This window comes from Dunckerocampus dactyliophorus, chromosome 13 (genome assembly GCF_027744805.1).
Source record: "Dunckerocampus dactyliophorus isolate RoL2022-P2 chromosome 13, RoL_Ddac_1.1, whole genome shotgun sequence".
NCBI lineage: Eukaryota > Metazoa > Chordata > Actinopteri > Syngnathiformes > Syngnathidae > Dunckerocampus > Dunckerocampus dactyliophorus.
The window spans coordinates 23182917-23209985 of NC_072831.1; the positions used below are offsets into that span (position 1 = coordinate 23182917).

Sequence of the window (27069 nt, forward strand, 5' to 3'; positions counted from 1 at the left end):
AAACAACTGCTCTCATAACAATAAAGAAGCACATGCGAACTGCAATGTGGAATGATCACCACGGACAATCGCATTCCGGAAAAAGGTCAGGAATTCCCAACCTAAATTCACCGATGAGTGTGTTTAGCATGTTTATTATTTGACACTGAATAAAATAAAAAGAATGCAAATAAACAAATAAAAGCAAATGTTAAATCAATAAATAAAAAAAAATAGCCAATTGTTTTTCTGTTCAATCAGAGCATGTACCTGCAAATTTTACTTTTAGTTGCTTTTATTTTGTGATTTTTAGGGCTAATGAAAGAATGTATTCCCGCATTTTGGGAGTTATTCGTCTTTATCTAAAAAATTTAAAAAAAAACTTAGTTTTTTTCTGTCAAGTTAAAAAGCCGTATCTCCACATTTTGTCGTAAAAAAAAAAAATTCTGTCCAAAAAACAACCAAAAAAAACCATTAGCACATTCTTTTTCTGTCTAATGAAAAGCCTGTATCGCCACCACATTATATTTTTATAAAAAAAAATATAAAATTTTGCTATTTTTATTTCTACAATCATCCGAATTTCCGCAACATATAGAATTCAATGTTAATAAATGGAATATTTTCACAGTTTGAGCATAGAAAACCCGTTTATGGCTTTCTAAATTCAGTTTTTAACATCATCAGAGCCCCGTAGACATGAAAGAACACCCCACCGTTACTTTTACACTGCTATTATTCATTGTTATTGTTTCCGACACGTTGCTCTTATGCTACAGGGACTCTAGATGGCCACTAGCTAGCAAGCTAGTGAGCTAACCAGTTAGCCTCAAATTTATTTCTTTTAAAATTAAGAAAGGATTTAAAATGGAGTGGGAAGAAGGACAAAGTAAAAAGACACAAAAGTACCACTTCCACACGGAATGGGAAGAGAACCTTTTGTCACTCTGCATCCATGGCTGGCTGCATGAAGTGCAAGGTAGGGTGGGGTAATCAGGATTGGTCTCATGCATGTAACGTCACTGCTGCCTAGTGTCAACAAATTGGATCTCCAAATTTGTATTAAAAAAAATCTATATATTTTTTGCTAGTTTTTTTGGTCAAATGGAGACATACATCTCCTAATTTAAAACTATATACCGGTATTTAAAATCAGATTAGCTCTTTTTTTGTCTAATAAAAGGCACATATCTCCAAAATGTTTTGTTTTTTTCTTTATTAACCCCCCCCATATTTATATATATTTTTCCTGTTCAATAAAGGCGTCTAACTCCACATACTGTTAGTACACAACGTGCATGTTATTAGCTTGTGCGCATACGCTTGCCTTTACGCCAACCAAATGTCTCTAAAAATATCTGGGCGCCACATTTCGTAGACGGCGCTGTCATCTTTTTAGAACGGCACGCTCATCCATGAACCATTTTTCATTTTCCATCTCGTTGATAAAAGATGAGGACTATTTGAACGGATAAAGTGTGTAGAGAATGTATGACATCTCCACCTATCCTCATCATCTCAGCAATCATTCCGACTATAAAGTTGGGAACGTCATTAAAAAGGCGACAGAGAGATCATTTGATCCCACGGCATATTGATGCCCTTCTGTACAAGCGTTGTGAAAAAGTCTTTGCAGCAAAACAGCCCCAGACCATCACACTACCACCACCATATTGTACCGTTGGAATGATGTTCTTTTTCTGAAACGCGTCGTTACTTTTACGCCAGATGTAATGGGACACACACCTTCCAAAAGTGAAACTTTTGTCTCGTCAGACCACAGAGTATTTTTGCAAATGTCTTGGGGATCATCAAATGTTTTCTGGCAAAATTGAGACGAGCCTTAATGTTCTTTTTCGTCAGCAGTGGTTTTGGTCTTGGAACTCTGCCATGCAGGCCGTTTTTGCCCAGCGTCTTTCTTATGGTGGAGTCATGAACACTGACCTTAACTGAGGCAAGTGAGGCCTGCAGTTCTTTGGATGTTGTCGTGGGGTCTTTTGTGACCTCTCGGATGAGTCGTCGCTGCGCTCTTGGGGTAATTCGGGGGTAGTTCTGGAAAGGTTCACCACTGTTCCATGTTTTTACCATTTGTGTTTAATGGTCTCTCACTGTGGTTTGCTGGAGTCCCAAAGCTTTACAAATGGCTTTATAACCTTTTCCAAATTGATAGATCTCAGTTAATCTCAGTTAAGTTATGTTTTAACGGTAATGGTGCTGGAAAACCCTCCAATGTGACTGAATTACAACAATTCTGCAAAGACGAGTGGGCCAAAATTCCTCCACAGCGCTGTAAGAGACTCATTGCAAGTTATCGCAAAACGCTTGATTGCTGTTGTTGCTGCTAAGGGTGGCCCAACCACTTATTAGCTTTAGGGGCCAATCACTTTTCCACACAGGGCCTTGTAGGTTTGGATTTCTTTTCTCCCTTAATAATAAAAACGTTCATGTCGTCTCCGCAGGCAGCGTGCGCTGCGGTAAAGACCGCACTGCTGCGTCGACTGCGACAAGTCACGGCAAATGGCTTCAATTAGATATGATATTGTTGTGCTTTTTACACAACAACATCATAAGCGCTTGTAGATGACCATAATGCATCCCACAGGACATCCTCTGAGCACAGCTACGGTTTGTTAGTCCTCCCATTTGCTGGCCACATGCACGCTATATAAAGAGCCTCATTTCCTTTCCTGTCCTGTGCAGCAGCGGCGTGACAATTATTTCCACTGCCATCCTCCTCTCCCAGCAGAGCCGTTGCCCAAATTACATGCATCTTGTTGTGGAAAGTACATGGCATTTGGCCGCACAACAGCACGGCTAAAGACAGCCGGCAGAAGCATCCGCTCGTCACTTGTGGCACCGCCGCACACGGAGACGTCCCACATAAAGTGAGCGGAGGCCGATTGTGTGAATCGTGACGTGATACACAGCAAATTTCACATCATTTTGCCTGATCAGGGCAGAGCGGGCTAAAATTCATGCAAAGGACATCCATCATTAGTATTATTTCAGTCTGGGGTGACATATTTTCCTGGTAAAGCTGACAAAAGGCCCGTCTGCCCGTGGCTTTACAAGAAGCTGCCGCTGCTACGACTGTTACACGTTCGGCAGCGAACGCCCCCCCAAGCCATTTACCTCCATTGATTTCAGCAGCCAAAGCAAAATAACACATCGGATTTGATATCGATCTGTTTTGGCGAGCGCTTCCTTTTTTTTTTTTTTTTAACCCAGAACCGTAGATATTGTATCATATTTTTGCAGAGCTATCATGCATCCACAAGAGGTGGCACTTGGAAAGCGGTGATTGTGTGCAATCAGGGCTGGAAGTACAGCGTCTCCACTCAGCGGGTCGCCAGACGACACTCGGAAGCGGGTGGGGGAGGAAAAAAAGATGCACGGCTGGAGGAGGAGGACCGCTTCTTAAAGGCTTGTCGTTCATGAACTTTTCATTTTGGGTTTGGAATGCGGTCACTTCCACGGGAATAGAATTGTCATGATTTGCTTGATTAACCACACGATCGCACAAAAGGGACAAAATCATAGAAATGAAATATACCCAAGTTCCAAGGATGGGGGTTTGTGTTTACTCAACTGCATAGAGTACCGGGTACCTGTTAGTGGTGGGGCATTTATGGGGGGAGGTCTATAATAATAAATACAACCAAACAACATCAAAATATAACTTATTTTTGTTAGGATTTCCCCAAAATAAATAATGCTACCTAATTGAAATAATACACAGTCATCCCTCGCCAAAAGTTTTGCGGCTCCGCTCCATCGCGGCTTTTCAAAAATATATTCGTTAATAAATCGTGCTGTTTTGTGCTCGAATACGGCCTGTTTTCAGTCAAGAAATATGCATACTTAAGCTAATTTTGCGTCATTTTTTGGCCTAAATTAACCGTTTGAGGCGTAAAAATACAAATATAAGGCATTCAGAAGACGCTAGCAGGTGTCAGTAATGTTGCCGTAATGTTCAATGAGACGCCAGACTCGATCACGGGAGCAACAAACAGGCTTTTACTGCAGGCTTGCAGCATTTCACACCAGGCACAAGAATCCCTAACACGAGCAAAACTGTTGCGCCGAGCTAAAACTCAACTCCGAACCCCTGGCGTCACTTCCTGTCCGCCCCCTACTCAGCTCCCCTTTTACAGCAACACACGTGAGCACGATAACAGGTTTTGCGTGCTCCAAATACAAAAAAATCAATTTCTAAATAATGAATGCGCTTATTACGGTCAGGCCTGTGAGGGGTCATTTGCCGTCTTTGAACTCCACCATAAATGGCGGCTTTACAGATGCCACGTCTCTCTGCCACGCCTTTGCTGCTTTAAACGTGGTCACAATCCAGAATGAATGTGTCGTAAATACAATACAGTAACAGGACGTACTTTATGTAACGCTGCTGTTAACGAGTCTATCTGCTAACTCATCTGAGAGGAGAAACAGGTTCCCTTTTTTGCAACCTCGATGCAAATGCAGGCCGCAGGCACAGACGCACGCATGCAGCACAATGCACACACCTCCAGGTCAACCTGCGCAGTCGCAGCAGCAGGGAATCATCTCCACGTTTTTTTCCCCCTGAGGAGATTCACTCGCAAGACGATCACGGAGCTCCAACCCCGTCACTGAGCCAAAGAGGAATTCATTCGGTCGAGACGCAGCTGCACAGTTTCAGAGATTGACCAGAAACCCAAACGGGCCTGACTGCCGTGACACCGCAGTCACTTTACCTGGACTCACTTGGCCCTTTCCTGTCAGCTGCACGACAACTTGTGAAATGGGGAGTATTTTTAGACTTTCACCCCCCGTTGGGTTCAGTGGACTGGGCTTTTTTTTAATCTGAGCTGCGTTTGACTTCTTACAATGAATGAATGATGATGAATGATGAGGACGCAAAAGAACCCAATCAATCCGAACAATATGACATCAAAAACATGAAATCGAATCAAAGGAATACTTTTGAAAGAAAATTAAAATGAACAGCCAAAGATAACAATTATATGAATTTTAAAAATGATATTTTACAAGTTTATTATAACAGAAAAGAGCGTGTACACTTATATAACCCTAACGTGTAAACAACCCAATGAGTCCATAACAATCATTTAACATTAAATAAAATACAATAAATACATTAAAAAAATGAAATGTAACAGCCCAACAAGATAGCAATGATTTATGACAATTTTTAAAATGATATTTTAAATGTTAATAACAGAAAACCGCATGTACACTTAACTGCATGCGGAGCCTGAATTAAAAAAAACAACAACCAAAAAACACCAATTCATTCTTAACAATAATTTAACATTTTAAAAAACACAATAAAATGAATCAACAACAACAATTTTTTTTTTTACATCTAACCAAGCTAACAATTATTTATGACCTTTCAGAATGATATTTTAAACATTAATAACACAAAACAATGTGTACACTTAACTGTCCGGGGATCCCCAATGTTTAAACTACCCAATTCAGCAAAAAATACGAAATAAAATGTCAAAACAGTAAACGCAACAGCCAAACAACACAATTACTTCTGATATTTTTATGTTTATAACGGAAAACATTGTATCCACTTAACTGTCAGGGCGACCGTGGTGCAAAAACAACCCAATTCATCCTGCACAGAACCTCGATTTTTTTCTGCGTTAAAAATAGGACTTTATTGTTGTGAGACTGACATATTTGGACTTTATTCTCATAGTTGGGACGTTTTCTCGGTGTGATCATCTCGTCGGCAAAATACAGGGTCAGGCAAAATGATGTGACACATTTGTAGGTTAAATAAAAGACAAATAAAGAAAAGACACAAGAAAGTGTTTTTATTTTCGAAAAGTACATATAATGCCATTTTTTTCATATCATGCCATTTTGCTTTGTTTCTTTATAATGCCATTGTTTTTCGTTTCTTGTTCAGTTGCTGCCATGAATTGGACCGGTGAGCATCGCGCTTTCATTGCGGAAACGTTGATCAAACCAAACGAATCTGTAACTGCAACACAACGAGCGTTCTGTTTGCACTTCAATCTTGGGGGACATGATCCCGTACCACCATCTTGTTATGGGTCACCAACTTCACAGCTACTGGATCTGCATCGAGTGTGTGGACAATAATGGATCCCATTGGACTGATTTCATTTTTAAAACATAATGAAACAGAATGGCATTATATGCACTTTTCGAAAATAAAAACATTTTCTTGTTTCTTTACTTAATTTGCCTTTTATTTAACCTACAAATGTGTCAGATCATTTTGCCCGACCCTGTATAACGTGAAATGTTACACAAAATGTTGTGTGTTCAACCATAATAAAGTACTTACCCCGTTTTTGCGCGTTTTTCTGCTCCATATTGTAAACTATCTCGGTAGGAACAGTAAAAGTTTCATTGACTGACGTAAGTATATCATTCAATGTCTGGCACGGGACACAACAGGCACGTCCTACAAAGCAGCACTTCTGCCCAACAAACAGACATAAAGATAGCATACAGGAAGACTGGATTGTAATTCCTGTCAGGTAGGACTTGGATCTGTCCTCCTTCCAAAAAGCAATCACAGCCATCTGTGCTGGAAAATAGATCGATGGCTGGAGTGCAGAAAACATCTCTGTTGGCGGGCAGCCACCAGCCATCGTGAGGAAATTGGCAAAAGCGGGGAGGAATCTTCTACTTTACACACACACACACTCACACGCACGCGCACACACACACACACACTTGTTATCACTTCACAGCTTGTGGTGTAATTGACTTGAGGCTGTGGCACACGTGCACTAAACTTCAATAATGTGTGCATCTTATCCGCCGTGGCAGACCTACATTCCAGCTCATCAGTATCCCAAGTCAGCTTTGCTTCCTTCACCTTCTACGCTAACATGATACTCTCACATGCCAGACCCGTTCTGTTATTGATAGAAGTTATGCTTTTATGCTGCCTCTGTGTGTGTGTGTGTGTGTGTGTGTGTGTGTGTGTGTGCTACTTGTCAGGTCCAGTTGTGGCGCCTCCTATGGGCTGTGGAAAAATGCATGCATAGTGTATGGAACATTGTACGGAGCCCCGGAGGGGACATGGAGATAACGAGATGATATCTCGCAAAAGTTTTGTGAGGGAACGCAAAAGTTCATTCTTTTTATTTTTTAAAATTTTTTGCAAGATAATGCAAAACAGTTTTGCGTCATCCTGCAAAAGTTTTGCGAGGGAACACAAAAGTTAGCTCCTTTTTTTTTTTAATTTTTTTTTTTACCCATCATATTTTTTTTCTCCATGTCCCCTTCGGGACTCAGCAACATTGTGAGTTATTTCTTCCAAAAAAAAAAATGTTATTATTCACTTAAAATTTCCTGAAAAAAATCAAAATTTCTGCCTTTTTTCTCAAAATTTTTTTTTTAACATTTTAATTATTTTCATGAAAAATGCAGCTATTCTTGGAAGATGCTAATTTCTGAAAAGAATAAACTGTTAATAAACACTGAACTGTCTCCATAGTTTGTGCTATTCCTGAATTGATTATTGTACCATTACAGCTATTTTCATAAAAAACATTACTATTCTCATAAGATTACAACTTTTTTCTCATAAATATGAGAGTTCATTGTTGTCACATTGTAATTATTTTCAGGAAAAAATACTTTTTTTATTCTTTATTTTGTAAAAAAAAAAAAAAAAGTAATTCTTGTACCATTGCGACAATTTTTATGGAAAATACGCCTATTCTCATAAGATTGTTGCATTTTTCTCGTAAAAATAAGAGTTCGTTCTTGAAGCATTGCAATAATAGTAATAACAAAAAATAACTATTTAAAAAAAACTATCAGATAACTTAGATCACGACTTCTTTTTCATGACTGGCAATTCTTCTACCATCATAACAATGTTCAGGAAAAAAAACCCAACTATTCTCGTAACGGAACAACTTTATTTTCTAAAAAAAAAAGAACATTCAATCCAATACCATGACAGTTATTTTCATTAAAAAAGTCTCATAAGATTATGTCCTGTTTTCTTGTAAAAATAAGACTTCATTCTTACATTGCAATTACTTTCAGGATTAATAAGCTTTATTTTTAAAATATATTTTCTATATATAATATATATATATATATATATATATATATATATATATATATATATATAATATTTATATGTATATACGTTTTATATATATATATATATATATACATATATACATAAATATATATAAATATATATATAATATATATATATATATATATAATTTTTTATATGTATATAAATTATTTATATATACATATATATAGATAAATATATATAAATATATATAAATATATATATATATTTTTTTATATGCATATAAATTATATATATATATATACATACATATATATACATAAATATATATAATATATATATATAATTTTTATATGCTTATAAATTATATACAGTATATATATATATACACATAAATATATAAAAATATATATAATATATATATAATTTTTTATATGCATATAAATTATATATATATACAGTACATATATATATATATATATAAATATATATAAATATATATAAAAATATATTGCAACTATTTTGTAAAATGATGGTTATTTTTCTAAAAAAAATAATAAAAACAAACGTCTGTGTAGGCTCTCAGTCGTACAGGAGTTGTCCATCGAGGAAAAGGCTTCTTGAGACGTCCACTCTTACTGTATTTAAGGCCTAAGCTACCAGCACTTATTAGTTTGCTGACGAAGCTCTTCGGATGAGGAGCGAAACGTCCGACACCTTCTACACAGAAGTACAGATGACGTCTCAAGAAGCCTTTTCCTCGAATAAAAACAAACGTTAATTCTTGTACCATTACAGCAATTCTCATGAAAAAAGTGACCATTCTCATAAAATTACAACTTTTTTCTCACCAAAATAAGAGTTCATTCTTCCAGCATCGCATTCATTTTCAGGAAAAGTCACAAGCAAGATTATGAATGGGTTTTTTTCCAAATTCCCGTATCAGATTGGAGCAAACGCGCTAAAGTTACGGCGGCTGTCTTGTGGAGCGTTTTTGAGCTGCGTGTGAAATTCGAAGTCAAGCCGACTCATGGAGCTTAATAACGGCGCCGCCGTGTGACGTATTTGTCAGAAAAGTAAAAGATGATGCGTCCGCGTTAATCCGCGCTCCTTTGCCATCCAGTAGTTTTAAGTTCTTAGTCCGGATTGCAACAAAGTTGACGGTTGAGCAAAAGCGAGGGTGCCGCCATTTTATACACATCGTCACGTGCGCGTATGCTGTATTATCACGCTGTATGCTTTAGCATCACTTATTTATCAGTTATCATCCACTTGGTTTTAGGGTTTCTGCGGGTTTCCCCACACTATTGTTCATTACTACGTTATTATTACTGTCATTGATTCCTTATTGGCACATGTCTTTGTTCTCTGAGTTACCGTTGCTCACAAAGATCAGTAAAAACCCAACGGAACAGGTTTGACATCAGCTCATTCGTCCGCTCCAGCTTTGGCCTCACGCGGGGTGGAACCCGGGGGTCATGACCACCAGAGTCGGGAGTTCATTGTCAAGTGGTGATTGATTGATTGATTGATTCCCTAAAGCGTCGCTGTGGAAATATTGGTTTGTTTTAATGCGAGAAAGGTTGAGAGTGTGTGCAAATGTAGCATGGGTGATAGCGTTTTCATTATTTTCTTCATGTATGAGGTCTCGAAGTTTGGGGGTCTGTATTGTATATATAATGTACGGTAAAGGGCGTCTTCCGAACTAGTCCATACGTTTTTTTTTGTCGAAAATGTTTTCATACACCGTCTGGGTGTTTGTACGAAATGAATCTGTATGCACTGTACTGCATTGTTCCACGGAATCGAGTGCACAAACACAGCACCCCACGCGTTACCGACTCACGCATTCTTTTTATTGAACGCGACTGCTAAATAACCCGCCACGGGGCCAAAGAAAGTTTCGACTGCCAGCAATTTGATTGAATTCCATCTCGCCAGGCTGTACAGGAAGTCCGCATCAACAATAAATTCCATCCGTTCGTCATTTATGATTATTTTACATTGTTTTCTGCATGTAAATATTCTCTTTAAAATGTATTTTTTTTGTTAAGATTTTCGGGTGTCCGAAGCGGATTCGTTGGGTTTACATTACTTCTCACGGGGGAAAATAGCCTCATTTCTGTTTTCGTCTGAGCTTTTGGAAAGAATGAACAACGACGTTCCTCACCAACGTGCTCCAAGACGACGAGTGCGATCATTCAAGCGACTTATTCCCTTCCGAAGGGCTCATCGGCTGCAATCATTGAATATTATTCATGCCCAACAGGTCAAAAGGAGCGCGAAAGGAATATCAAGCGTGTTCATTATTCAGGAGTAGCTCGGAATCCGTGGCAATCACATTAGCGGATCAACACGAAGAGGCAAGGAAGACGCCCACGAGCTCCCCTTGGGAGAGCTCCCAATTAACACTCGAGCCCCGACAGCGCAGAGGGGATGCAAACACCCGCACTGACTCATTGTTGTGTCGTGCCCATACGAGGATGAAGAAACACTGTCAAGATGCAATTTCATTAAGATTATTTAATTAAGATTGACTTGACGTCATGATCACTAATGCACTGCGTGCCCGTTAGAGCTATGGCGCTCTCTCTCTCTCGCTCTCTCTCTCTCTCTCTCTGTATGTTTTATTTAACATGTGCTTGTGGCAATGATCAGTTCTGCTTGCCTCCCTCCCCCTCTTGTCCAAAATGCTGAAATTACTCTCGTCCTTCAGGAGATCACTGAGGAGACTCGAAACGAAGCCCGCCACGTCGAGGACGATATCGGGATTAGGGTTACAAAGACCGGCTTTACGAAGATAAATGGCGATTGACACGCTAACGTTATTCTAATCGATATGAAGGGTTGGGGTTAAGTTAGGGGTTACGTGTTCCCCCGAGGCCCACATGCTGGACAATGAAAGGATGCATTTGCTACTTTGATATTTTGAAAAGCAACACATGTAGTTATGCTAAGAAGTTCTATAGATGTCAAGATGCCAATATTAGCAGGAACTTCGCTCTTTACTCTTTGCTGTTGTTTTTTTCCCCCCAAATAGTTCAACTTTCTTAAATAATCTTCGGAACGTTTCTTTTTTGGAATATTATGACTTTATTCTCGTAATGTTATAACTTTCCAACGTAATTGTCCAAAAATGACAACATTATTTTGTTTTGTTTGTTTCTCATATTACGACTTTAAAAACAAGAACTTGTTTTTTTCGTCAATATTTCATCTCTACGCTACTAAAACGACATGATTTTTCCTCGTGATGTTACAAGTTCATTCTGGTAAAATGGCTACTTTTGTTCCTTATCAAAAAAATGTAAACGGCTACTCTGTTGACTTTTAAAACAAATGTCACAGCCTAAGCTGTGATATATTTTGTAGTAGGGTTGTACTTGCCAAGGTCCGTGGCTCGATCACAGCTTTTGTCTTGACTCAATGTTAAAGTAATGAGAACCAAAGGGAATATTTTCCGGTATGACATTTGCTCTAACTTCTTTCATACTTGGGGTAGAGAAGTGAATGAGGTATCAAATTAAAGCTCAAGTCATGTTTTATCAGACAGAATTAATCACAGACTTGATTTGACATATTTCAAAATTTTGGAACATTCCTACACAAGGCATTTATGTTGAAAAACAACAGCAAAAACAGCAGCTAAACCTATTGTTGAAATGTTGGTTACGCTTACTGTACATTTATGGAAAATTGACTGAATATTGAAAATAATGGCAGAAAAGGTTAACCGTCTGTTAATTCAACCTGAAGTGTCGGTTGCACTTGTGAATGCCTTTGCCAATCATTTTTGTTTACTTTTTTGTTTATATCCATAATTAATTAGAATTGTTGGTTGAATTGTTGGCTGAAAAATTACTGAATCGATTTAAAGTTACCGAATCGTTTCGGATCGTATCGTTCGACACGAACCGATGTCATCCTTGAATCCTTGAATTGGATCGGCAACCACTCGTGATATGAATCGAATTGTTGTTAAAAGAAAATCATTACACCCCTGGTTGGGATTCAAGGTTAAAATCACGCCCGGAAAAGGTTGCAATGCCATCTCCGAGTCGAGGATGAGCGGAGGAGTTCAAGTGTTGGAGATTAGGGTCTAGTGTCGGGGTTCAGGTAGGATTATGGCAAGGAAAGGTGTAAGGGTTTCAAATGGGGGATTAAGTAGCAATGGACAAGTGTGTGACGCAAATGTATCACTCTTTTGAATGCATATTGTTTTGAGAAGAAGCCAAAGTCTTTACTTTGGGGGGGGTAAGTCACTGTTGATGCACTACACTGCTGATGGGGATGTCATGCAACTTCATGTCATAAAATCCAAACTATCCCCTGAAGCATTACCAGAACTTCTTTCCTGGGTGCATTGATTTCACAGAGCGCATAGCAACGCTACTTCTGTCAACAACAGCGGCATAAAGAGTGCGTTCTGTGTTTGCTACCAGTAAGTAATCATGGCAGACTTTGTCGCCACTGCCGCCGACTACTTCGGGACAAACGAGGATTCAGAACCTTATCTTTTCTGAGCCTGAATATACGGAGGATGGTAGGTAGGTTCAGGTAAGGTAGCGGGTAAGATGAGACGGAGAAATGTCAAACAAAGAGGAAAAACGAGAAAAGCAGTCGCTATAGCCGGGTTAATATGCAGGTCACGGCATGTACAGGCGTTTTTTTTAAAGGGCTCTAAAGGCAAAACACATAAATCCCCATTACCTGCATTGCTAGTGGAAAAAGTACACTACACCGTGACTATCTAGACCACACGGAAAAAGGAAAAACATGTGTTGTTTTAAATAATGACTTAAATGTCATTAATTAAATAAATACATAAATGTGTTATTACATTTGGCATGAATTAATGAAATAAATAAATAAACCATAAAATAACGACTCTAATATGTCATTAAATAATTAAAATTGGCATTTTCATTGAATGAAAAAACATATATAATTATGTCAATATTTAATGCTTTATTTCACAATTTAATAAATTATTTAGTTATTTATTAAATGAATTATTTATTTTTTTATGTATCTAATCAATTATTTAGTCACGGGTACGTATTTATTAAATGATTTGTTGTCTGTGTCTATACTGTATGTGCTGTGATTGCTGGCAACCAGTCCAGGGTTCACCCTAAGTCAGCAGGATAATATTTTGTTATATTTTCTTTTACCGTCACACAATATTATTACTGTAACACGTGACAGAAGTCTACAATCCCAATCGTAAACAAATCATCCACTCTGTAAGGTTAACGTCCGCTCAACACATTCTTCCCCTTCTCACGCTCCCGCTAAGGTTGACGTTATTGGAGCAGACAGCATCCCTCCCAGTACGCTCAAACAAAGGAAGAGCTTGTTGTCTACTTGCAGGGCTGCAAGCGTAGGAAATGTAACTGTAGCTTTTTGTTTATTATATTTTCAAATGTGCAGACAATTGCTTTTCAACAGTAGTCTGTGGGCTGCAGTGCCATTTGTCCTCTTAACCAAATATTGCGATCAATGTGATGATGCACAGCAGTGATGGCTTTGACCACACTCACTCAGAAATCACTCGCAGTCTGAGAAAGTGTCTTGTCGCCCGCGTGGGGGGTGGGAGGAAAAGCTTGTATTGGCTGTTGGCAGCCACAAATCATTTCATTCAGTTAAACGTGAAACAGCGTGCACAACAGCCCCCCCCTTCCCTCCAAACAGCAAACCCCTGCAGATGTAAGCCGCCTTGACAAAGAGAGGTGTTAATTTATTCTAGCACGGAGAACACCGAGCATGCGCGGATGTAACGTGCAAGCATGTTTTGGCCGGTGATGCTGACAGCATGGAGGAGGCTCAAACTGACGCCTTGTCAGCTTCCTTCAGCCGGGCGGAACCCTCATGTTTAAAATCCCACTCATCAACACCTTGTCATCCGGATTGAAAGAGACCAGGGGGCTTGAGGTTCATTGTGTGCAGAAAATAAATACATTTCTCATTTGGAATAAGACAAAAGGGGAACCTTCATCCGGCTTTGCTGTAACTTATCGGTGTTCCTCTCGATCCGCTCAGTAGCACCGTGGAAATCATTCACCAGAGTATGTTTTTATGGCATGTTAGTATGTTATTTAGCGCGTCTGTTTCATTTCATCTGTTTTCTGTTTTTTTTGTTTTTTGTATCTCTCGTGTCTCTCGTGTTTGCGACAGTTCACAGATGAACACCCCCCCTTCCCCCCAGTTTAACTGCCTTTACAGCTCATTTCTCCATCTAAGTGCAATGAGTTTGCAACATTCTTTCATGGCAAAGTTCAAGGTATACAAAATGCAATCATTTCCACAACACAAATAACTATTCTGCTAGACACCTCGAGCGGACACATTTCACGCCCCTCATTGACAAAACGGTCGAAGAGATCATCTGCAGTTTGACTCTATCAATGAGTTACCCACTAGATTTCTAAAGTCTGTGCCGAGCGGTTTGCTGCCACAACTCACTCGTCAAGTTAACGTCTCACTTCAGACTGGAACATTTCCAAAGGCCCTTAAAAGTGCTGTCATTAAGCCTCTACTGAAGACGAGCAGTCTCGATGCCACATCGGCCCATATCAAACCTGCCAATTTTCTTTTATATGTTTATTGTTTATTATTATTTATTATTATCATTATTTATTTATTATTATTTTATAATTTTAGCATCCTAGTTTGTACTTTGCTTTGCTTTACTTCATTTCATGAAGTGTTATATTAATTCATTTATTGTTAAATTTGATTTTTCTACCTGATTGACCAATTTGCTTTACTTTACTGTTGTTTTAGTCCTTGCCTATTTTTATTTCCCAATTTCTACATTTATTTTGTAATTGATTTGACTATTTATTTTCTTGATTTGACTGTGCATATTACTTTATTTCCTGAAGTATTGTGATTGTTATGTAGTTGTTACTTGTTTGATGCATTGTTTTACATTTCAGTTCACTCCTTACTTTACGTTGCACATCCGTATGTTTTTTCATTCAGTGAGTTATTATGTTTTGTTTTGTTGTATTTTATTTTATGTTCTTATTTAGCAATGTATTGCTTTTTTCTTTGAATTTCATTATTATTATTTTTTTTTACAGCCGTATGGTCTCGAAGTATCTTATTGTTTTTGTTAAAATTTTAATGTTTTATTTGTTTTTGATTGTCTTGTTTTATTTATTATAAATAATATATATTATAAAATATGTATTTTTTAAATTTAATTTAGTTTAATTTAAAAACTACATCACTGTTTATTTTATTTATTATATTATTATAAATTTATTAATTTTATTAATCTAAAATAATATTTTTTTTCACATTTGACTTTGCTGACCTTTACTTTTTCATTGATTTCGATATGAACAGGTGACTGCTCACAGCACAAGACAAAAACCATATACATTTTCTTCATGCGTTGTAATATTAAAGGCAGGATTTATGGCAGCAAATGAAATCCAGAGCTAAATGGTGTGAAATCCAACACATTTCCCCGGTAGACAAATCCTTGCATAAAACAATAGGTTGCCCACCCCTACCCTTACTTCCCTTCCAGTCCATGTCACTTAATTGATGCACAATAGAGAGTGACGGCATGGTCGACAGTGCGTAAAACCACGCTGACAGACAGCTCGCATCAGAGGGCCGTCTAGTTGTTCATCACCCCCCCCCCCCTTCCCCTTGAGTGACAGCCGCCCCCAATTAACCTCCAAAAGCTCACACATACACACCTGCTCTCTCCCACGCACAGTTGTATCTTCCGTCCATTGACCTCATTATAGGAGAGCAGCTCATTTGCATGTTGTAGTAACATCAGTGCAGCCTCTGCATTTATCTGTGGACGCCACACAGAGGAGGTCTGGGTCCCTCTAGTGTGCTCACAGAGAGATGGTACAGTGGGAGTGGATTTCATCCGTTCATCTTTTGGACATACGCGACCCCTGACTGACCTTTTGAAACAGGAAACACAAGGGAGCCGCATCACTTTTGCTCATGCGTGACGTCGGCGTGCAAACATGAGAAATACTTGCTGCGCACGTGTCTGCTTAAAGTGTTTGTATTGATTTTCCTAAATGGTTCCCATCAAAGATGAGCGTCAAATGAATGTAATCATAATAATAATGGAGGGGATCTGAAAAGGTTTGTGTCCAACAGAGGGCGCCATTATCTATCTATCTACAGTATCTATCTATCTATCTATCTATCTATCTATCTATCTATCTATCTATCTATCTATCTATCTATCTATCTATCTATCTATCTATCTATCTATCTATCTATCTATCTATCTATCTATCTATCTATCTATCTATCCATCCATCCATCCATCCATCCAATCATCTATCTATCTATCTATCTATCTATCTATCTATCTATCTATCTATCTATCTATCTATCTATCTATCTATCTATCTATCTATCTATTTTTTTGTCATTTACTTTACATTATTTTGCGTTTTATTCATTCTTTAAAGTTATTTATTGAGAAACTTTGTAATGCATTCATTTATATTACATTTATTTAGTTTTATTTTGTGCACTCATGTCGTTTTTTTTCCATTCTTGTTTGACTTTTTTTTGGTTTGCTTCATTTCATTATTTATGTACCAGTCTAACTGTTCCGCCGCCCTGAGGTGTGTTTGTCTTTCTGTGTTTAAGCACGGCTGCTGCCAATGTCCACAAAGCGTTATGAAGGCACGGGAAGGCGAGGCACAGCATTTTGATAAAATAAAGAAAAAAGTAAAAAAGAGGAGGGTTTTGAAACGACTTCCACTTATCGCCAGGGAGAATTCAAGCATCCCGTCACTGTAAGCCAATGAAAAAACTGGAAAACAGGAAAGTTGGAACTGGAACAGACAGACAACGGAAGTCAAACAGTACTACAAGGACTATAAGACATTTTTCATGCGTAATGTACTTTCTAAATTCAATTACTACTCTGGATTTCTGATAAAATACGAAAAAGAACAAAACACGAATGTATATTGTGCAAGGTGCTACCCTACAATTATAAATAATGCAAGTTTTTCCTTTCCATTCTATTTTCTTCCGCTCATCCGGGTCCGAATCGGGTTGCGGGAGAAGCAGTCTCAGTAGGGAAGTCCAGACTTCCCGGTCTCCGGCCACCTCCTCCAGTTCCACGGGGAGGACACCAAGGCGTTCCCAGGCCAGCTGTGAGACATAATCCCTCCAGCGTGTCCCAGGTCTGCCCTGGGGCCTCTTCCCGGCTGGGCGTACCCGGAACACCTCACCAGGGAGGCAACCAGACTAGATGCCCGAGCAGCGGCTCTACCCTGAGCCCCTCCCGGATGGCCGAGCTCCTCACCCTATCTCTTAGGGTGAGTCCAGCCACCCTACGGAGGAAACTCATTTCAGCCACTTGTATCCGCCATCTTGAAACAACCAAACCACAAAAAAAGCAACAGCACTCACAAGGAAATGTTAAAAGTCGTTCCTTAAGTCAGACGCCAACATTTCTATGTAAATGCATTTCCCCTCTAACGTGTGGCCAAAGCAAGTTAACTTAGCAGGTCTAAAATATTCTTTATTGCTGTCAAGCTGCTTTCCTTTACTTTTTTATTATTCAAATTAAATTGATTCATTTTAATATATTAGTTAATATATTATTCTAATGAATGTATTCACTTGTATGGTACAGTAGTTAGAGTACGAGTGTGAAAATGTTGCATGAATAAAACCGTTTCATAAGAGCGACAGTGTGACTCTGCAGCAGAAAACTTGTCCAACAAACGACGCGTCCTGAAGCTGTATTTTTATGAAAATGCTAAACTAACGGACCTTGAAGACCCTTTCAAAGACAGGTTTTGTGTCATTTCCAGCAGGGTTTCAGACAACATGGAACAAGCCCAGCAGATGAAGAAGTCGGTCCAGTCATGCATTGACCGTCACAAGGATGAGCTACACAGTTTGAGTCAGGACATCTGGGCCCATCCCGAACTCGCCGGGAAAGAAAACTACGCCGTGGAGCGCTTGCTGCAGTTCTTCCACTTGGACCCAGCCTGGAGCATCCAAAGTCCTTACAAGATGCCCACCGCCTTCCGGGCCAGCTGGGGCCCGGTGGGAGGAAGTGAGGGAGACCCGGTTCTGAACGTGGCCTTCCTGTGCGAGTACGACGCCCTGCCTGATATTGGCCACGCGTGCGGACACAACCTGATTGCCGAGGTGGGAGTCGCTGCCGGTTGGGGTCTGAAAGCGGCTTTGGAGGGCCAGACAGAACTTCCGCTCCGAGTGAAGGTAACCCCCGTGTAGCTAAGAAGAACATTTCTGCAGCTAAACCCCAAAATGTATTTAGTGTTGCACCCTTTGGTCCATTTAGTCGACCTCCTTGTTTTAATACAGAAATATTGGATCATGAATGAATAAAGGAACATCAATAAACAAAATATATTAAAAAAATAATAGCAATACAACAGTATTTTCTGTAATTTCGAGTTTTTATTTTATAATTTTGACTTTTTATCTCATAATTCTGACTTTCTCATCTCATAATTTCAACTTTTTATTTCACAATTCAGACTTTTTATCTCATAATTATGACTTTTTATCTCATAATTATGACTCTTTATCTCGTAATTTCGACCTTCTATTTCATAATTGTGACTTTTATCTCGTAATTCAAATTTTTTATCTCATAATTGTGACTGTTATCTCGTAATTTCGAGTTTTTATCTAATTATATTGACTGTTTAATCTCATAATTTCAACTTTTTATCTCACAATTCTGACTTTTTATCTCATAATTCTGACTTTCTCTTCTCATAATTTCAACTTTTTATCTCACAATTCAGACTTTTTATCTCATAATTATGACTTTTTATCTCGTAATTTCACCTTTTTTTATCTCATAATTGTGACTTTTGTCTCGTAATTTGGAGTTTTTATTTTATAATTTCAAGTTTTTATTTTATAATTTCAAGTTTTTATTTTATAATTTTGACTTTTTAATCTCATAATTTCAACTTTTTATCTCATTATTATGACCTTTTTTCATAATTGTGATTTATTTCATAATTATGACTTTATCTCATAATTTCGACTATTGCCAGGAATAGCGTGAGCCCGTGTAGGATCCCAAATGCCGAGGAGACACAGTCAGATGTGTTTGAATACAAAAAGTGCCCTCACATGGAAGTAAAAATACATACACCAAAAATAGAATAATAATCAGAGTCCAAAATGACACCACAAAGCAGAGACACTCAAAATACAAAACCACTGCCATGGACAAAAGGCTGGCAGGGAAAATCTACTAAGCAAGTAATTGAAGACACTGTTGGAAAAACCAAGCAGGAAACAAGTATAGCTGAAGCTCAAGAACAAAGCGCCGCTGGAGAAGCCTAGTAGGAGTCAGGTACTCACAAAAATAGACAAGCTAAAAGCCAGAAAGCAGAATCCCAAAACAAACAGAAACACAAAGCCGAGCTGAGCGGAGAGCGGGTGAAGTTTGAGGTACGATCTGGCAACGAGTGAGTTCTACTGCCGTGGTGAAGAAGGCCAGGTGAGTAATCAGTAGCAGGTGTGCACAGGCGGCTCCGCCACTGCAGGACAGCGGTGCACTGCAACAAAATGGCAGACAGGCGACAGCAGAGCGACAAATATAGAACATGACATTTATCTCATATCCACCCATCCGTTTTCTATGCCGCTTATCCTCATTAGGGTCGCGGGGGTATGCTGGAGCCTATCCCAGCTGAAGAGGCGGGGTATTTATCTCATAATTATGACTTGATCTCATAATTTGGACTTTTTTTGTCTCACAATTATGACTTTTTCTCTCTGAATTTCGACTTTTAATTTCATAATTATGACTTTCCTATCTCATCATTATGACGTTTATCTTGTAATTTCGACTTTTAATCTCATGATTATGACCTTTTTTCATAATTATGACTTTTATCTATCTAATTTAGACTTTTTATTTCAGAATTATGACTTTCCTATCTCATAATTATGACTTTTATCTTGTAATTTCGACTTTTTATCTCATAACTGACCTTTATTTCATAATTATGACTTTTTATCTCATTAGTTTGACTTTTTATTCCAAAATTATGACTTTCCTATCTCACAATTATGACGTTTTATCTAATAATCTTGCCTTTTAATCTCATAATTGTGACTTTTTATGTCCTAATTTTCATTTTTTATTTCATAATTATGACTTTTTATCTCCTAATTTTGACTTTCAATTTCATAATTATGACTTTCCTATCTCATCAATATGACATTTTATCTAGTAATTTAGCCTTTTTATCTCATCATTTTTATTTTTTATTTCATAATTATGACTTTCCTGTCTCATAATTATGACGTTTTATCTAGTAATTTAGCTTTTTTTTTTTAATCTCATAATGATGACTTTTTATCTCATCATTTTTACTTTTTGTCTCATAATTTTGACCTTTTATCACATCATTTATATGAATTCCCATTGGGATATTTTTTTCTGTCAGCGGTGGATACAGGCTGTGTGGATACGGGCTCCCGTAGAAAAGAGAGCAGTTAATTTTATTTTTGGACCATGTGAAAAGAAACAGAACCAACCGGTTTACATGCCTGGTTTGATTCAACGGAATCAGACCAGAAAAAGGCAGCTATTTCATCTTATCCATTTATCTGTACAAATCCATGTCAAATTCATGTTTGTTATGTATTGCAATACATTTGAAGCCACTTCAGCCACTGGACCGTCCTTTATGTGCTTGTATGTCTGTTGTCATGGTTACAGTAAATCCCTTAATGAAAAATAAAAAGAATCTGCAATTTAATAGCGTGATTGAGAGTACAATGAAGTTATGAAAAATATTAAATAGTTCAAAGAGACGGCCTTCCATCGAGAGCGTTGTGTTCTGTTGCCATGGAGACCTTGGCTGTCGTATGACTTTACTTAATGGAAGAAGAAGCACGTTTTGTTCGTCCCCTCGTGTACTGTACTGGTGGATAGACAACGTCAAAGGAGTTTGGCTCTGTTTGAAGCTGCAAAGGGTGCCATAAATGTCATGATTCCTTTTTTTAAATTTTATTTTATGGGATGGGCGAATGTATCTGAATGTTCTGAACTCCTGTTTCAATGCTAGTGTTCCATTGTGCAGATGGATGGAACTCCAACTTCCCATAGCTAGTGCCATGTTGTTCTTTATTCGACAAGAGACTGGATCAAACCAAAAAAATATATAATTATAACGTATAATTCTATTGTTAAAAAATGAAATTTAAATTAAAGGGGATATGTTATGGAAAACTCTCCGGAGTGGAGTTTTTCTCTGGCGTGCCTGTCTAACCAACACAACCAAGTCATTTTTATGTCAGCTGCCGACGTTACATACCCATCATAAAACATATGCTGTCCAGGTGATTATTCTGGGAACGCCATCAGAGGAGGAGTACGGAGGAAAGATCGAGCTGCTCAACGCGGGAGCTTTCGCAGACATCCACCTGGTCTTCATGGCCCATCCCGGTGTGCACGATTGGGTGTCCATGCGTGGCCGTGCGCGCACCTCGCAAGTTTTGCCGCACTTCGTTGTCATTCTTCATTCTCGGTGAGCCACATATCCGATCTTTCTCATTCCCAGAATGTTGGTGAAGTACCACGGGAAAGCCAGCCACGCGGCCGCCCTTCCCTGGATGGGCGTGAGCTCCTTGGACGCCGCCGTGCAGGCTTACAGCAACCTCGCCATGCTGAGGAGTCAGCTCAAGCCTGGTTGCGCCTTCGAAGGTGAGCATCAAGTATGCTATTAGAAATAAGGGAGCTTTTTTTTGTCCTTCGCGGTACGATGGTTCCAAAAATGTGCAAGCGGTACCGTTCTGTTTGGTTTCCCTTTGAAAAGGTATACTTATGCTGTTAGTCTTCAAAATGGCTTTGTGTTTTAATACTGCTGGTCCATTTCTTATTTGGAAGTAGAAGAAAAATACAGCAATCACAAATATATTAATAAATCATGCTGTTTTGTGGTTGAATATGGCCTATTATTAGTCAAATTATGCATATTTATGCAAATTTGGTGTGATTTTTAGTCAAATTATGCATATTTATGCAAATTTGGTGTGATTTTTTGCCTAAATTAAGCATTAAAAATGGCTAATCGAACTAAGAGACATTCAAAGACGTGATGATATGGTCACAAGGTGTACTGTTACAGTAATGTTCAGTGAGACACACGATAATCCCAAAACACGGGCCACTCTTCTGGCCGTAACCCACGCCGAGCTAAAACTCGCCTCTGACCTCCCGACGTCACTTCCTGTCTGCCCCCCCTCATCTGCCCTAGCACCGGAACACATTTAGAGCAACACACACAAGCATGAGTCTTATTTATGTCTTAAATGGCTTATTTTCTTTTATTCTGTCTACTATATTGGGTTAATACGAGCGTAAAGGTGACTATAGGGGTGTTAGTTTGTGTCTAGAGGGCGCTAAATAATGTTAAAAAACGTATTTAGAAGGTCGTAAACAGGTTTTTTAAGCTGTAACTATGAAAATATTCCATTTATAAATAAGGACTCCTACTTAGAGGAAATTCACTTATTAACCAATTAATTGAGGGATTACTGTAATAGAAATAGAATTAATCTGCACCACAGTCAAAGCATTTTCACCAATATAAGATCTATCAACTGTTTTATGTAACATTTAACATTCCTAACTGTCATACAAGTGTAAAAAGAAGTCAACTACCATGATAGTAAAATGTAATACAGTTTTGCATTTGTGTCAAGTATCTGCTTTATTTGTAAACATTCTTACTTGTGTAATAAGAAGTTAACCAGCAAAATGTAAAAAGAGAAAGAAACTGGTGTCTTGCCGCTTAGAACACGAGTCGGCTTACGAGTCGCGTAACTTCCGACCTATATTCTTCTTCTTCTTCTCCTCGCGTCCTCCGCTTGTTTTGTGGCTGGTTCACCTTTTGGAATTGGTGTCGCAAAAAGCAAAACATTTGCGTGCAGTTAATTCTTTAAAGCGTCTCTGGGACTTGAGGTCGGTAAACAGAGCTTCTAACTTCAAGGTTTTGTGCTGCTTATTTTTCCCGGAAATGTTTTTATGCCGTGTGAATGACGTTAATGAGTAATAAATACATCCAGCATGCACCTGCTCGCATCCTCAGGCATCATCAAACACGGAGGGGTGAAGTCCAACATCACCCCCTCCTACTCAGAGCTACAGTATTGTCTGCGTGCACCCATGCTTAAGGATGCTGTTGAGCTGAGGGCCAAAGTCGAGGCTTGCTTCAAGGCTGCTGCCATGGCGACCGGCTGCCAAGTAAGCGAACATAAAATTACGGAGGAGTTAAGGTTTTCGATCCAGGGCATACGCAATGTGATGTCCCTCACAGGGACGGGACAACGTTATCTCTCATGGTACACTAACGTTGTTTCAGCATTATTGCAATAATACAGCATATCCCACCATTACTTGGTCAGGCTTCATGCTTGTCCTTTGCTTTCCTGAGGTGGAGATAACCTACCCAGAGCACACCTACTGGAACATCATGCCCAACGCCACGCTGGAAAAGCTTTTTGAAGTTAACGCAAAAGCTTTAGGGGTTGAGTTTCCAGAAAGTACCACCGACTACGCTGGTACGTAAATAAGAATCACTTCAACAACATTTTTGTGTTTTGCTTTTATAACACAAGCAAACATTATTTATTTTCCCCTCCATGTGATTAAAAGTGAGTTTCTTTAATATCGAGTTGATTTTTTAAAAATTAAATAAAATATATTTTAATTGTTTTTTTTAGAATAGACTTTTGAGGGACAAATGTATCGTTTTAATTTTAGCACAAGCCTCAACAGTGGAGAAATAAATGAATAAAAACTTTTTTAACATTAGATCTTTGATGGACACAGTTTAAAAAAAAATAATTTTAGCATAAGGCCTCAACATAAAAATGAAACACAAATAAATATTGATATTTAAAAATATTAATTCTACAGTCATTTTAAGGCACAAAATATTCAGGGAATCTTTTTTTCACATCTTTGTTTCAATAATAGTATTTTTACAATGGTTTTAACAGTTTAACATTAAATTGTGTTTAAAAGATGTCTAAACTGACGTCTTGTTGCGCTTCTTCAGAGAGAAAACTAGGACCGACTGAATCAACAGCGCCTCTGCTGGTTGCAGCAGAGTAGTACACTCAATTGTTGCGTCAATTGCTTCGAGACACAATTAAGCAACAATCAATACCACGCGATCGAGGAATTTATTATTGATCTTTTAATGGATTATGATGTCAATCATTAGAAGCATCTAAAAGACGATCAAAACAACAGGGGTGTCTAAACTTTGTTCCACCAAGGGCAATCAAAGGATGCATGGGCCACTTTGATATTTTACATTTTGCAAGTTGCAGGTATTCCCCTTACTCCCGCATTCCAAAAACATGCATGTTAGGTTAATTGGCGACTCTAAATTGTCCATAGGTATGAATGTGAGTGTGAATGGTTGTTTGTCTAGTCCAGGGTGTACCCCGCCTCTCACCCAAATTCAGCTGGGATAGGCTCCAGCATGCCCCTGCAACCCCAGTGAGGATTAAGCGACATAGAAAATGAATGAATGAATGAAGTTGTAGGTAATATAATGAGAAAAGTGATACACTGTAGGTAAACGGTGTATTAGTATGAACTTTGGTCCCTTTACATAACACTTTTTTGCTCTTTTTTCCATTTTTGCATTTTTTTTTAAATTTCTAAATATTTAAACTTTCTTCTTGTTCTCGTAATATTATGACATTATTCCCATATTTGGACTTGCTCTTGTAATTTGTAATTGGAATGAACTTTTGTCCCTAATTTTCCAAAAATTGAAACTTTATTCTTTGTTTGTTTCTCATAATACTTTTTTTGTACATTCTTTCCCCCCTCATTATATTGCAACGTTACTCTTGTAACATTACAACTTTTTTCTCTTCATAGTCTCCAAATATTTTGGTGTTATTCTCGTAAAATTATTTATTATTTATAATTATTATGACTTTATTACCATGATAGTTGGACGTGTTCTTGTAATTTTATAACTTTTTTCCCCAATTTTCCAAAAACGTTATTCTTTTTTTGGTTTGTTTCTCATAATATTAGGACTTAAAAAAAAAAAATTCAACTTTATGCTTCGAAAATAATTCTTTCCCCCCTCATAATATTGTGACTTCATTCGTATAAAATGACATTTTTCTTGTAACATTAAAACTTTTTTATGTTAATGTTATGTATTTAGTCTCCAAATATTTTAACATCGTTCCCGTAAAATTACTGCTGTTGCTTCCATTTTTGCTTCTTTAATTTTTAATTTTCTCAATATTTCAATGTTGTTTTTGTTAATTCCCCCCCCCCCCCCCCGTAATATTATCATTTTACTCCCATTGTATTTTGACGTTATTTCCATAATATTATATTTGCCAAACCAAATTTTCCAAAAAATGACAACTTGATCGTTTGTTTCTAATAGCATTATGACTTTGTTTGTTGTCCGAGTGGACGGATTGTAAACATTTGTCATTTCTCGCAGCTGCCACAGACTTCGGCAACGTGTCACACGTGATCCCTGGTATCCATCCCATCTTCTCCATCCAAACAAATGCTTTTAACCACACCGAGGCTTACGCCAAAGCGGCAGGTTGTACCACACAGCGTTGCTATTCTCAGTTTAAGCCGTGACGGTCATTTGGGTTTTGCTTGTTTACTTGATGGGTCCCCTGTTCCGTCTGCTGCGCCAGGCTCTGAAGAAGCCCAGATGTACACCCTGAGGGTGGCCAAAGCTCTGGCAATGACAGCTGTGGATGTGCTGTGCAGCCCACATTTGCTGAGGCAAGTGAAAGACGACTTCGCTCAGGCCAAATTGAAGCAGGAGATCTGACGAGATGACACATGCACACAAGTTTAATGGCAGACGTCTACTATGCTTAAGGCATTAATTTGGGTTGAGGTCTTTATTTAGGCAAATGCATTTTTCTGCAAATATAACATCAATCATATATTTAAGAAAATAATCATATAGAAAGTATATGTAATAAATGAAATGTGCTGTCCAATAAAAAGCATTTACTATATCTCCATTTTTTTATGTGAAGCACCATGGGTGGGGGATAAAAATAAAACATGCTACACATTCTTGAGTTCTTTGTCTTTAAAATCCACTGTCGCCTTTCAGCAGCTTTAGAGACGCCATGCTGGCTGTTCAGGCTGTGTTGTGGTCTGCTGGGACACATGGCGGTCACAGTAAAGGCCATTACAGCCCTAATTATAGTAACGTTTTTTACATAAGGAAAAAAAAAATGCAGTCTTTTTGAGATGCGGTGTTTATATTTTCGTGTGAAATTCACTGGGGCATGGAATCTACTACAGCGAAGGCTACAATTTGCGGAAATGTGATCAAATGTCCAATGATACTAAATTGTACAATACAGAACCTCCAACTGAAATGAGTCATAAAACTGAGTTGTGTCATGTAAAGCATTTTCGTCTTACAGCTTGTTTTTTTTTACTGGTGTCATGGTACACGCTTCTGCCTTTCATGACAAAGGGCGTGGTTTTGATTCCCGGCCGGGGTTGCGTCAGAAAGAGCATGTACAGTAGCGTAAAAAAACTACCGGTAAGTCAAAACCATACAACACCAGGAAATGCTGATAGTAAAAGCAAAAAAAAAAAAAAAAAAGGCACAAAATGTTTCAAAAGTGGCCCCTGCACATACCTGCACGCTCCCCTTTTCATAGTTTTACGTATTATTCCCGTATTTTAACTAGAGATCCACCAATATGTATTTTCAGGGCCGATACCGATACCGATTTTCAATAGTCCAACAGTTCCATAACCGATATTTGGAGCCGGTATTCATGTGCAGTAAAAGTGAAAATATTGGTGACTAAATTTTGAATAATACACTCTCCAACTGTGAACTCATCATTTCAATCATTAAGTCTGTTGCATAGTTTCCATACAGTAAGTATAAACCTTTGGCTGTCATTGCACTATTTTAGTATATTGCCTTATCTCTTTCCCAGGTATTTACAATTGGCAAAGAGTACATTTGGAA

General features: G+C 38.2%; 1 protein-coding gene across 2 annotated transcripts; it reads left to right on the top strand.

The window, feature by feature from the left end:
- The first annotated feature begins 4 nt into the window (after nucleotides 1-4).
- On the top strand, nucleotides 5-26116 carry LOC129192423 (peptidase M20 domain-containing protein 2-like). Of its 2 annotated transcripts, none has more exons than XM_054796451.1 (8): nucleotides 5-85; nucleotides 17866-18277; nucleotides 21395-21543; nucleotides 21616-21758; nucleotides 23146-23300; nucleotides 23491-23617; nucleotides 25546-25653; nucleotides 25754-26116. In XM_054796451.1, the coding sequence occupies exons 1-8, from the start codon at nucleotides 33-35 to the stop codon at nucleotides 25891-25893; spliced, it is 1287 nt and encodes a 428-aa protein (XP_054652426.1). In that variant the 5' UTR covers nucleotides 5-32; the 3' UTR covers nucleotides 25894-26116. The 2 variants fall into 2 exon arrangements, with proteins under 2 accessions (XP_054652426.1, XP_054652427.1); XM_054796452.1 differs by lacking the exon at nucleotides 5-85 and adding an exon at nucleotides 17383-17503 and having other exon boundaries at nucleotides 17863-18277.
- The last annotated feature ends 953 nt before the right edge of the window (nucleotides 26117-27069 follow it).